The following is a 14,404-nucleotide window of genomic DNA, read 5'->3' on the forward strand; positions in this document are numbered from 1 at the left end:
AGGGCCAGGGAGGCCTCGCTGGGAATTTCCACTATTGGTTCCAGCAGACTTCCTGAAATCAATGGGACTTGCATAGCAGGGGAACTCTTTCCACTAGAGGCCCAAGCAAGGTTTCTGCATAGCAGAGAGGCTGAAAATCCCAGATTCCCTCTCTACAGATGCTGCCTGATCTGCTGAGTACTTCCAGTATTTTCTGTTTTCACTCCAGACTACAATCCTGGCCTGAACTTCCAAAGAGAAGAGTTCTGGCTACAACCAACCATCCCACATCTGCCATGATTATCCTCAACACTGGTGCCCCTCATGGCTGTGTCCTCAGCCCCCTATACTCCCTAAACACTTACGATTGCATGGCCAGATTCTGCTCTAACTCCATCTACAAGTTTGCAGATAACACCACTGTAGTGGGTTGTATCTCAAACAGCGATGAGTTGGAGTACAGGAAGGAGATAGAGAGCCAAGTAACATGGTGTCATGACAACAACCTCTCCTTCATTGTCAGCAGAACAAAAGAGCTAGTCATTGACTTCTGGAAGGGATGTGGTGCACATGCTCCTGTTTACATCAATGTTGCTGAGATCGAGAGGATGAAGAACTTCAAGAACCGAGAAATGAACATCACCAATAGCCTGTCCTTGTCCAACCACATAGGTGCAACAGTCAAGAAAGCTCACTAGTGCCTCTACTTCCTCAGGAGGGTAAAGAAATTTGGCATGACCCCTTTGAAAGTATCCTATCCAGATGTATCACAGCTTGGTATGGCAACTGCTCTGCCCATGACTGCAAGAAACTGCAGAGAGTTGTGGACACAGCCCAGCACATCACGGAAACCAGCCTCCCCTCCATGGACTCTGTCTACACTTCTCGCTGCCTCTGTAAAGCAGCCAGCATAATCAAAGACCCCACCCACCCTGGACATCCTCTCTTCTTCCCTCCACCCCACCTCGCCCCCCCCAATTGGGCAGAAGATACAAAAGCCTGAAAGCATGTACCACCAGACTCAAGGACAGCTTCTATCCCACTGTTGTAAGACTATTGAATGGGCCCCTGGTACAATAAGATGGACTCTTCACCTCACAACCTACCTCGTTATGACCTCGCACCTTATTGTCTACCTGCATTGCACGTTCTCTGTAACTGGAACATATCATTCTACATTCTGTTATTGTTTTCCCTTGTACTACCTCAATGCACTGATGCAATGAAATGAATGGCATGTAAAACAAAGTTTTTCACTGTACTTCGGTACATGTGACAATAATAAACCAATTTACCAAAGTACCCTGTCCTTTTGGCACTATCCTCTTTGCATTGCAATGAGAGTACATCAACAGCACTGAGGGCTCTTGGCTTGCTTACTTTGAGTGGAATAAGAATAATACAACATTACACCAGCAAAGTGTGTCAACATTCATCCTCTCCACAATGTGTTTCAACACAGTTAACTCTCTACATCTTGGTCAACACTCCCCCTCAGGATCCATGCTGATCACAAGAGCCACTCTTTCTCTAATCTGATGCCACACAATCTACCCTCCCCTCCGCCTGCTGTCACCGGATCCACCCTCCCCTCTGCCTGTTGTCACCGTATCCACCCTCCCCTTCACCCACTGTCACTGGGAGGACATGCATCTCCATGTGGATTGTACCCAAGGTCAGGATTGAACCTGAGTTTCTGGAGCTGTGAGGCAGAGGCTCTACCGACTGTACTGTACACGCTGATAATCCAAAAATAGTGAGATTATTATTTTTTGCATGAAATTAAGTGATATCAGCAAACAGCAGTTGTTAGAAGGAGTCCAAAAGATCTCAGAAATGATTTATTTTCTTAAACCTTTATTGTTTCTTTTGTATCATTCAGTAAGGTTAAAAATTCCAAAATATCAGTAGTACATTGATGTTAATAAAGTGGAATGCATCATATTATCAACAAATATGCATATAAAATTAAAATAAATTGTTTATAGAGTCTTGAAAATTTTATTGATAAGTTTTGTATACTTAATTTTACCATCCATATCTTCATCGTACTTTGACATTAACTGATACATTTCCTCTTCATCCAACACTATATTACAGAGTTGAAGAACAGATCGAAACTCAGGCAGCGTGAGAAATCCAGTGCTAGCATAATCCAGTTTTTTACAGACTCTGTCCAATGTTTTCCAGTTACCAGCTAACTGTAGGAAAAGGAGAAGGAAATCTTAGAAACGAGCATTGGATTTAGATCGGCAAGAATGATCATCACTCTTAACAGGTTATCAAAATCAGCAATGTTGATGCTTCTCCTTGCATTGTGTAATGGAAAAAAAACTAATAACAGCTGGGATACATCTTATACATCAGGCTTCTAATTTTCACTTACCAGATCGATGCATTGTCCAAAACTAACCAAAGTACTTTGTTCATTTGTTCAACCTGGTATATTAAAGTAACAGTGGAATAATCTAGACAGCACTATACAGATTCAATTCAGGTGTGCAGACACCAGGTATTGTTATTGCTGGAGACACAAGATGCTGGAATCTGGAGCAAAAAATGAGCTGCTGGAGGAACTCAGTGGGTCAGGCAACATCTGTGGAGGGAAATGGAGAGTCATTGTTTCGGGTCAAGACCCTTCATCTGGACTGATGAATGGACTCGATCCTACATGTCGCCTGTCCATTTCCCTCCACAGATGCTGCCTGATCTGCTGAGTTCCTGCAACAGCTCATTTTTGCTATTGTTAGAGCTGAGTTTGTAAACATGCTAGGGTTACAAGTGCAAGTGTATAAAAGATGCTTATACTTTGCTATTCCAAAGATTTTAATTTTAGCTCAGTTTCAATCACATAACTAGAGTGTAGAACCTATCAGCTAGATATGACAGTCTTTTCGTATTTGGACTGTGGTCTTTCTGTACAATTTAGTGATTACACCAGCATGGCTTCAAATCCAAGTATATTGCAGTTTGAATCTGCCACCTGCCTGAACCTGTTGATAATGCCTTGCTTGATACCACATGTGATAGCAGAGAAAGTCAAATTAAGGACACTTCTAATCCTTCTATTACCTTCTTACGAAGTTTTTCTGTAATGGTGCCCAGACCTTTATGCATGGATTCTGTGTACACTGCAAATTCTGGGTGTAACTGTTTTTGAGTCTTTAAGTTGTCAAGCTTGAATGATTTCCTTCGATCTTCAAATGGTTGGAGAAACTCAACATAAGAAATCCTAAACAAAAGTGCATTCAATTAATATAAAGAAAATTATTTGGCACGGTAGTGTAGCAGTTAGTGTAATGCTATTACAGTGCCAGTGACCCGGGTTCAATCCCGGCCACTGTCTGTAAGGAGTTTGTACGTTCTCCCCGTGTCTGTGTGGGTTTCCTCCGGGTGCTCTGGTTTCCTCCCACATTCCAAAGACATACGGTTTAGGAAGTTGTGGGCATGCTATGTCGGCACTGGAAGCGTGGCGACACTCGTGGGCTGCCCCCAGAACAGTCTACGCAAAAGACGTATTTTACTATGTGTTTCGGTGAACGTGTGACTAATAAAGATATCTTATCTTATAAGCTTAAAGTTAATTTTTTACTATTGTTTTAAATTTAGACCATTTCACTTAGGTATAGAGAGGCAATAACATATACTTCATACCACATGTAATCACCAAAACAGTTAATTGCGCTTGCTATCGCAACAATTGGTAATGCTTTCTGATGCAGTGCTGATTATTCAGCACTCAATGCATTGCTGTGAAGAGAACTGTGTGTGGCAGTATTGGGAAATAATTCAACTCATTACGTGAGGAGGCATTTAATCCACGTGGGATTAACACCTGGGTTGACTATTAATTTTGTCTGCTTGCCACACCATTTGCCTGATCAAGTCTTCCCTTGAAAACCTAAATCCTAAGAAGGAATTTCCAGTTCACTTTGGCATGCTGTACATTGTAAGCAGATCTCTAGCCAAGAGCATTATGGATGTTCTTGATGTTTATCAAACAACCATATCAAAACTGATGTGTTTTCCTAGAAATGCTTTACCTTCTACCTTTGGCAAGCAATGCAACCAATAACCTTGCTTGCAGTTAAACTATACATCAGTTTTACTAATCTCACTTGCACTCATTTCTGTAGCTCCAAAAATTGAGGTTAAATCTTGGAATTTTATTAGATTCATGGATTTTTTTAGAAACTCTAATAATGTGTTCCTAGTGTCACAAAAATGTATGACACTCTCTTTGTTATATTTTTGCCACATGTTGGCTGTGAGAACTTGTCCCTATAAACTCACATTCCACTTTGTTTTAGGACAATACATTAATGGCTCAAAGGCATTGTTGATCTATTGAATCAGAATCAAGTTTATTATCACTGACTTATATGTTGTGAAATTTGTTGTTTTGCCACAGCAGTGCAGTGCAAAGACAAACATTACTATAAATTACAAAATGAATAAATAGTGCAAAAAAAGGGATAATGAGGTAGTGTTCATGGGTATTGGTGACAATATTTCTTTGGTGGATCTTTACTAGATGTCTATATCAATACAATCCGAATGTTATGGTGTAAGCCAAGTGAGGAAATACATTTTAAAACCAACTGGTGAAGATTTACTAACCGGTTCTGTCCATGGTCAAACTTGCTGGTGATCATCTCACAGGCCTGATCATTCAGTGCCACACAAAGGACCATAAGGATATCTTTGAATTCTTCCTTGCTAACAAAACCACTATTAAATTGATCCAACTCACGAAAGCTTGTCCAAAGATCATCCAGCAGGAGCTGAATCTAAGATAAGGCAGTAGTTCAGTTGTCCATAAGAGTGGAAATCTGTGATAAGATTGCTGCATAGCCAATTTGGCCCAGTATAATCCCACAAACAGAATGAACAACTGATAAATGTCTTGAGTATGTCACATTAGGTACATAACTAAATGTCAATGGAAGGATGAAATAGAATAATTATTGACTACACTGACAGAGAAATGGGATGGGGCTTATGAATTTCAGCAAAGAGTCTACTATACAGCAAACAAAGTCTACTTATTCAGAAAGCAGAGTTTATTTCAGTCAAACCAGGGTAGGACTTTCACAGTGAACAGTAAAGCCCTGGAGAGTGTTGTAGAACAGAGATACTTAGGAATACAAGTACATGGTTCCTTGAAAGTGGCATCACAGGTAGACAGGATGGTGAAGGCGGCATGTGGCACGCTGGCCTTCATCAGTCAGGGCACTGAGTGTAGGAGTTGGGACGTTACGTTGCAGTTGTACAATCATTAGTGAGGCCGCACCTGGAGTATTGTGTTCAGTTTTGGTTACCCTGTTACAGGAAAGACATCATTAAGCTGGAAAGAGTGCAGAGAAGATTTACAAGGATGTTGCCAAGATTTAAAGGCCTGAGTTTATAGAGGGGGGTTGGGCAGGCTAGGACTTGATTCACTGGACAGGAGAAGACTGAGGGGTGGCCTTACAGAAGTGTATAAAATCACGAGGGGCATAGAGAGGGTGAATGCACACAGTCTTTTTCCCAGGGTAAAGCAATCAAAAACTAGAGGGCACAGGTGTAGGGTAAGAGGGGACCTGAGGGGCAACTTCTTCACGCAGAGGATGGCGCGCATATGGAACGAGCTGCTGGAGGAAGTGGTGGAGGCAGGTAAAATAACAGAAATTAAAAGGCATTTGGATTGGTGTATGGATAGGAAAGGTTTAGAGGGACATGGGTCAAATGCAGGCAAATGGGACTAGCTTAAATGGGCATCTTAGATGGACCAGTTGGGCCAAAGGGCCTGCTTCCATGCTGTATGACTCAATTCAAATTGCAGAGAAACAGGCACTACACCAGCTCCTTCCCGTAAAATCTGGATAATTTCACAAATAAAATGGAGTGGAGATAGCATCGCAACAGACAAATTATGTGCATAAAATCACCCTCAGTCAATGGCAGCAGTGTGGGCACCATGCTTGATTGGCGAAAGAACTCCCCACGCTTCTCCATTCCCCCTGGCTATGGCATTGTCACTATAAAACAGTCAGGATGAAATGTAAATTCTAATCTTCCACAAAAGGTAATGCTTCATTGTGAAAAATAGTGTGATCAACTAAACAATAAACTAAATGGATACTTTGCCCTGACTTGTATGGTATCCATTTTGTCCTGTATATTTTATTGAGTCTAAGTGCATTCTGAGTGAAAAACAAAAAGTAACTGTTATATAAAATTATGCACAAATTGACCACAATGAATGCAATGCATATTAATTTCTTAACTGAATTATTACTCAACCTTAGCTTGCAGGTTATCCTCAATGATGTCAGTGTCACAGTTCAGCTTTTTAGATCGTATCAGAAAGTCACTGTCACCTTTAACTGGTGGACATATTTTTGCATTTGGGAAACAAGCTGATTTAGGTGAGAAGCCAAAGTGACGAACAAACTGATGGAAATCCAAAGAATTATTCTGGCTGGTAATTAAGGTGCTCCAGAGCTTACTGACTTCATCTCGCGAGATTGGCGGGTGAATGTCGAACCTGTGTAAAACGATACACTGTGAGCAATTTACTGGAACAAAAACCTGTGACTGTGAAATGTGCAATTCTGTTCATTATATCAAAATATAGAGAACGTTTCCTTAACTGTTTCATTAGCTGGTACATTGATTCAGGAGAAAGTTGCTTTGTGTTCATTGTATCCAACTTATTAAAACTTTCTTCCACCATTCGGTAATGCTTCTTTAGGAGATTCTGTATAATTTTTGAGATCTAATGGAGGAAGAAATTTAGAAAAGTTGATGAAATAAAGTGGCACATGCTACAATCTGAATTACTTCCCAATGTTTTTTTAGTTCATACTCTGCTAAAGCCAGCTTTGAAAGACAAGCCTGCTCTTCCTATAAACCAGTATTTAACCTAATGCCACAAACATTGAGATATGCATTGCCACAAGAAAGGTGTCTATCCAGTATGAGATTAAGCATTAAAATAAACTCAGACTATGGACTGTGCAGCCAAAATTTCTTCAAACTTACTAAGTTATGCAGCCAGATTATATCGTTAAGATAAAAATGAATATTTGTTTTGCTTGTTAGGAAGTTAATCCAGTTGTGCAAAAATATTGAAAAATTGATATCTATCTAAATAGCTTTTCAATTTCCTTCAATAACTCTCCACTAATGAGTAAATTTACTGAATGGACACACTTAGAATGAAGCCTCATCCAACAGGAACACATACTGAGATACTGCAAGCATGCAGTCCGCAATACTTCATCTATTAATACTTTATATGGAGCTTATCTAAATGTCCTTGGATACTGGCCACTCTGAGGTGATACCAGTCATAATAAGCTTGTTGAATAAGCTCAGAATTTGTGCAGGACCTTGGAAGATAATGTAAAACCTGACATAGAATATCAACATTCAGAGTAGAAAACAAAAGCTCTGGATTCCACCTGATCTGTGGTTCTTCCAAAACTGTGTTCTTTCTTTGCTGGCTGTTCCTTGCTGAGGTTTGTCATCATGGACTTGTCACCCAAAAGACTTTTTGCTCCTTTGCTATAAAGCAACCAAGACAAAAGTCTTACAATGTGATAAGAATTTACAAGTTTTTTTTTACCTAATCTCAGAATCAATATGAGAGATAAAATAAATTGCCTTGTTAGCTTTTCATCAGTTTTTATTGTTCCTGAGATCATAGTGTTGTTGTAATGAAACAGTCCCAATGTAAAAACTGTTCTCCAAACATGAACCCAAAGTTCAAGTTAAAACCATAGGTGACATCAATATTCAATATTGACACATGCATTTCATCAAAGGTTGCTGTCTTGCATTCAGGAGTGGCAAATCTTACTAATGTTGCCCTCTTGCCCAGGCTTGCTAAGGGTAATTTATAGCACAATTACTTACTCACTTGCTGATAGACCTGCCTATAACTTTATATTCAAACATCAAATTGTTTTATTGACCCACTAAGCACACCAGAAAGAGAACTCAGATGTAAATGATCTATTAATAGCAAAATGATTATTGACAAACAACCTAAATGGTACTGGAAATTTACTCTAATAAGTGAAAAGTTTCATTTCTTCATAATTTAATTACTCTTAGAATTATTTTGTAGTACTTCCACCTTTTATATTTCTCCACTTTTTCCACCACCTCTATTTTGCTTACAGACTTGAATTAAGGATGAATATTTGTATTTCTTGACTTAGACTGTGCATATTTCAGTATAATCCTTCAGTCTGGTTGGTTGAAGAGTAACGTTTTCACTGCTCACATGCAATAGATACTCTGTCATGAATGCCACACTAGATCAGACATCTGAAAGCAAACTGTCAATCCAAAGCTCATAGAAGTGGCAGCTGTAACCTGAATGGCATGCTTCAATCATTTGCCGCTGACTGCAAATTCCGGACCATTTGATCATATTTTTTTAAAGCAGCTGTGGTAAACTAGGTCCATTCATCTACATGATGGAAAGACAGATCATAATTACCAGTTAACCCTATAAGCCTCAAGATTTATTAATTGACAACTGATTGTTTGGAACTGTGGGCACTTGTGATCTTAAAATGACACTCTCTGATCTACTTATTAACAGCATATCATGGCAAAGATCAACTTACCAACTGTCAAACATGGACATGAATTCAAGATATTTTACATTCCCTTGGTGATCAAGTGGTATTCTATTCATCAGATAATTCATTTCTTCATCAGTCATGTTAATACCAAACCTTGCATGATAGACATGTATTAGATAATAGACATTGACTGCATTACTAAAATAAGATGCAATTTTAACCTCATTACAAAGGTCCATTTCAGTAAAACACAGAAATGATGCTATGCATTTGCAAGCACTATGGAACACAGAAATTCTATCACATTGATTATTTCTTATGCTTTGGACGAAAGAATGGGTCAAAAAAAAAGATCATTCACTGTTGGTCTATCAACAATATAATCAGAAACCTTGCCATATTTGGGAGTTAGTTTTTCCTTTTGAAAGTGAGACAATTCTCAGGAATTTCCGCATTTTTCTAAGCTCCTGAGCAAATCACCGAGTCTAAACATATGACCTTTATCCATCTAGTGCAGGGATTTGATCAGAGGAGAAATAGAGAAGTCCTCCCAGATGATGAATATAAACAATTTAACAAGCCTGTTAGTCCACAACACATAGTGAAAAGTGGCTGATAATTTTGTGATATATCCAACCTTCAAAATGTTTAGTCTATTCTAAACATGTTCAATTTATTCTTATTTGCACAATTGTTGGCCTTTATCATTTGAGTTTTACAATCATACTGAATGAAATTTTAAGCAACAAAATGTCACAAGTGATTACAGTCAGAGATTCTGCCTAAATGAAGCAATATTTCACAATATTGCAATTTACAATTCAGATTTCAGTTATGCAAACCTAATGTCACAGTTGTTAATATAATGCCTGTAATTTGTTAAAGATTATGGAACATTCATGAATTGATATGATTATTTACCTGCTGTTTAAGACTGCCCAGAATTCCTGTTGGCTGATTACATCTAGTTTCTTGTTGTCAATTTTACTGCAAAGTAAGGAAAGTAAGATAATACAATGATCTCATCCGTTAGTAAAATGCATGTAATATCCTATTACATGAACACGTGATTTCTTATGTCACATTGCTTATGTGGTAGTCTTTGAGTTAGAAAGTTGCAATCAAAACTTTATGCTGTATTTGCAGAATGGTGCACTGGGAAACGTTCCATAATTTGGAAGAATGTTAAACCAATCTATGTCCTGCAATATAGAAAGATGTAAAAAAAAATCCCATGACAATAATCAAGGGAGAGCAGGAAAACTTCTGCTGTTCCTGCCAACAGTCATTCCACAGACAATACCAGCAATACAGATTAACTGACCATTTAGCTAATTGCTCAGTTTGGGATCTTGGTGTGTGTAAATTGCCTGCAATATTAACAACTGTGATTCCACTTCAAACGTAATTAATTAATAGTGAAACCACTTAGGATGTCCTGAAGATGTTATTGGTACAACATAAACTACAACGTTTTTCTTATCAGTTTGTGATAATTATTGCATAACATTGAATGCAAGACTTACTGAAAAATTCCTAAAAGGGAAAGGAACTCATAATGCAGAAGGTTCATTAGCTTTGCTTCCAAAGCAGTTACTGAAGATTGAGAGCCAAAACTACTGAATTTGTTAAATCTGTGTGGAACAATAGAGAATTATTAAAAACATTAAAGACAGGATTTATCCTGCAATAATTTCATAGGAATTACAGCATAAAGGCACTGTATAATGTCTATAGTCAGAATAATCACTGCAGCTTCAAGGATGAATTACAGGGACAAAGCCTGGAATGATTAAAATGAAAAGGACATATCTGTGTTGGCCTGACTCTTCCTTTATCTCACCTGTGATTTTCATCAGTTATAATCCTGTGAGGTACTCCATTTTCACTTCTGTCTTGGAAATTGTGAAGAAATTCTATATAATTTATGTTTGGTGCATCTTCTTGAAGGCCACAACGCACAAGGAAAATATTTAATTGGTCTTCTTTGAGTCGTAGGTCAAATACTTTCAGGACACGCAAAAAGTTTTCTCTGGTTACCTTGATATAAAATAATATTAATTCCATTGGGAACTGTGTCAGGATTTCACAGAACTATTTGCTTCTGCCTTAAATTAATTACAAGAACTTTATCCATGTTGGAACTGGATTCCCACCAAGTTTTGTTTACATCACCCTTATTTTGGTACCAAAAATATTTTCTTTCCAAAACTAGGCTTTCTTCGAATTGTATGAAAAGTGCATTAAAGTTCATAGTAATACCACATGTAGATGATCTGAGTATTATTTTAACAGATGTGAAGCATTCAAACAAATGAAAAAACATTTTCCCAATACTTTCCCATAAAGACATTGCTTTTTATTTGTCTCCACTCTATAACTCTATGAAATTGCGCTATTAAGTACAGATTCTGTTCTAATGTTACATGAAAATTGGTGCTATGACCTTTTGGCACATTCCCCAATGAACTGAAAGCAACACAGACAAAAGCAAACTTGTTTTCTACATAGGAGCGCTGAGGTTTATTAACTCCTCCTCCTCCTTAGTACTGACATACATAAGTCCTTTTGAATAGAACGTTATGACAAAGAGAAACAGAAATAGAAAACTGCCTGAGAACAAAGTATAACTTTGGGCAAGTAGTGTAGTTTTACCAAGGCTAATGTCAAGAATTTCTATAAACATTAAGTTACCTTTCCAGAATTATCTTGGTCGTAGTAACAGAAATCAGTCTTCATGCTCTTGAAACCTTCTCTAAATTTTTCCTTCAACCAGTTTTCAATGTCCAGTGTCAGTTTCCTCTCTTTTTCTGCTTTAGTTCGGTTTCTTCCTGAGAGTCCTGCATTTGAATGTAGAAAATTATTGATTACTAGAAATAAAGTCCAGTTTTGGAATGATATTGAATCCCCCACATTTGATGCACATATCAGTACTCATTGAAATTCATCCAAATCACGTTTACCTATAATATAAACTGCCTCCATTTTTAAAATAGTAAAGCTATTCGAAATCTTGAAATTTACTTAGTTGTGCATCAAATTAAGCAACACACACCTCATTTACTTTTTGACCTGACATTAACCAAGCTAAGCCTCACATTCTCCAAGCTGATATTCTTAACCAAACATGCAAACAAAATGGGAAAATGCTGGTCATAATAGTTAAGATTTTATAATGTTAATTTTTACTTTTACTTCTAATTTTCACATTAATCCTTGCAGGGGAGGGGTTAGTTCCATCTGTCGATAGAAATGGAGGATCGCTAAGTTAAAATGGAAACGGTGATCCATGCTCTGCTGCTATTTTGCTTGGGACTTACAGCTGGGCAGAGGAGGCACTTTCTTGCAACATACAGGAACCTCAACAAGTCAGTTTCTGATCACGTAAATGTTATACTGAGCTGTAGACACTCTATAAAACCTGACAGCAAACATCCAAAAACATAAGCAGACCCAAGAGACTGCAGATGCTGGAATCTGGAACACAAAACAAACTGCTTATCCAAAATCACATATTTTCCTAAGGCTAGCGCTGGTGCAGGTGTGATTCACCAGGCTCTGGACAAACAATGTGGTCTGCAGCCACCTTGGACTTCATCACTAATTGCAAAACTGCTTCCCTATTGGTCCATCCTGAAGCTGGCAAAATAACATGGGACACCCACAACCTGCCTCCTAATGAGAATTGGCCCTCAGAATGGGCTTCCTGCCAGCATTATTGGGTGCCCAGCTACTGCACTCCACCAGTCAGCTGTCTAATAGTTAAAACCGTTCCCTTGGTACCATGAAGGATAGATAAAATATCCATACGTACTGGGTTGATGTTCCGATAACCTGAATCTTTTTGTCTTGCCAAGAGCTGAGGAGATTTTGTTCCATCCTTCATCGTGATCACTTTTAGCCTGGAAGCCTAATATTCTCATTAAACTGTCAGCTTTAACAGTTCCAGAATTATTGGGGTCATACCTGAAGGAAACATAAATAGTTGTCTACAGAATCAAACGCAGTCCTATATATTGTTGTGGGGAAATGCTACCTTTTTTTTAAATGACGATGTAAAGGGCTACAAACAATCTGCTGGAGAAACTCAGCAGGTCAAGCAGTATCTGTGGGAGGAAAGGAATTTGACATTTCGGGTCAAAACCCTGCTTCAGGCCTGTAAAGGGCTAATGCAATGTCAAGTAAAACCAGGTTTAACACAGAAGAATAATACCTGATGGTAGCAAGACCTGTACTGGTTTTTGCATGCCTAGGCCATTATGCAACAGCACAAACCCCAATAGAGCTGAACAAAGAAGCTGGGATCAAAGATGGACATAACATTCATGATATGATAAACATTGTGTTCCATCAGTAATGTGCTGAACAATCACATCATCATTTTATAAGAGTATGAAGATTTTCACATTCAAACTTTGCAAAAATAGCATAGACAATAAGATCTGCATTTTCACAGACATTAACAATATCTACACACCAGTCGGGAGGAATCCAAAGGCATATTTATATTTATTATTTCCTGAATGTACTCTTCCCCTCAGGAAGTCCCTTGAGGTCAAGGATTTCATGCTTCCACTCCACTTCTGTGAATTCTGAGGTGGTTGATAGAACCAGTGTGGGACCCACAAACTCTGCCAATGTTGGGACAGGATGTGTTTGATGGGGTGGATGGGTGGGTAGTTTGGGAGGTGGTGTGCTCCTTCCACCATTTACACCAGACTTCTGTGTGCCAATGACATGAGGACTGATGGATCTCGATGGCAACCCAAATGCTTCTTTTCCATTTTGACTGGGCTCATGAGGCAGGGGTTCCCGTGTGCCAGTCAGAATTTTTCAAGGAGACTTAGAGAACATCCTTATGTCATTACTTCTGCTCACCTGCTAGTCTTGAGCTGTAGTGAAGCTCAAGGTAGAGCACCTATTTTGAGAATCTGATGTTGAGGAAGCCTGCCCATCAGAGTTGAATGAGCATAATTAGGGCCTCAACATTGGGAATGCTAGCCTGGGAAAGGATACTGCTTTTGGTCACTTATTGTGACCGTGGATGTGGAGGTTAATGTGGAGACAGCACTGGTGGTATCTCTCCAGTGTTTTGAGCTGCCTACAGCCCATATCTCAGAGCCATACAGGGTCACTGCTGTCCATTGCCAGCATATGTGGCTCAGGGTAGAATTTTCACCTGACACACAGGAGACCCATGTTCAAATCCCAGCCACTGCAAAACGCACTGTGTCAGCATTGCCACATGATTTGTAACTGCTTTAGGTAGCACAATGACACATCTAGTAGAGCTGCTGCCTCACAGTGCCCAAGACTCGGGTTTGATCCTGACTTCGGATGCTGCCTGTGTGGAATTTGTACATTGTTCCGGTGACCACATGGAATTCTTTAAGGTGATCTGGTTTCCTCACACATCCTAAAGATGTGTGGGTTGGTATGTTAGTTGGCCACCGTTCATTACCCACAGTCTGTAGGCAAGTAATAGAACCTGGGAGCAGTTGATGAGAATATGGGGACAATAAGAAAATGTGATTAATGTAAGACCAATAAAAGTGGATGGTTGGTGACTGGCACAGACTCAGTGGTCTGAAAAGTCTGTTTCCTTGCTTTGGCTCTCTGTGACTCTAGTAGACCATGAATTTTATGCTGGATTTGAAGTTGTGATTTTCAAACACACTTTTCCTCAGAAAGCTAAAGTCTGTATAGGCACATTGCTTTCAACATCGATGTTCACCTTCATTGAAATGTGGCTCCCAGGATAAGGGAAGTTGTCAATATTATTGCAGACCTATATTGTGGGGAGGGCTGGGAACTGTGTTGTTATTCTGTAGGCAGGTTGGGAA

The 14,404-nt window shown here is 39.0% G+C and overlaps 1 protein-coding gene across 1 annotated transcript in view; it reads right to left on the reverse strand.

Moving 5' to 3' along the window:
* Positions 1-1,961: 1,961 nt before the first annotated feature.
* The window catches only part of LOC127576908 (EF-hand calcium-binding domain-containing protein 6-like), a 38,258-nt gene continuing 25,815 nt past the window's right edge, over positions 1,962-14,404 (reverse strand). The window contains exons 8-19 of the mRNA XM_052027730.1: positions 12,376-12,527; positions 11,256-11,401; positions 10,405-10,601; positions 10,088-10,195; positions 9,483-9,548; positions 8,604-8,714; positions 7,428-7,530; positions 6,615-6,739; positions 6,265-6,508; positions 4,600-4,769; positions 3,052-3,211; positions 1,962-2,180 (exon numbers count right to left, since the gene is read on the reverse strand). Of these exons, the coding sequence (XP_051883690.1) occupies positions 1,962-2,180; positions 3,052-3,211; positions 4,600-4,769; positions 6,265-6,508; positions 6,615-6,739; positions 7,428-7,530; positions 8,604-8,714; positions 9,483-9,548; positions 10,088-10,195; positions 10,405-10,601; positions 11,256-11,401; positions 12,376-12,527 (1,801 nt within the window). The remainder of the gene's footprint in view (positions 2,181-3,051; positions 3,212-4,599; positions 4,770-6,264; positions 6,509-6,614; positions 6,740-7,427; positions 7,531-8,603; positions 8,715-9,482; positions 9,549-10,087; positions 10,196-10,404; positions 10,602-11,255; positions 11,402-12,375; positions 12,528-14,404) is intronic.

This window comes from Pristis pectinata, chromosome 12 (assembly GCF_009764475.1).
Source record: "Pristis pectinata isolate sPriPec2 chromosome 12, sPriPec2.1.pri, whole genome shotgun sequence".
NCBI classification, from domain to species: Eukaryota; Metazoa; Chordata; class Chondrichthyes; order Rhinopristiformes; family Pristidae; genus Pristis; species Pristis pectinata.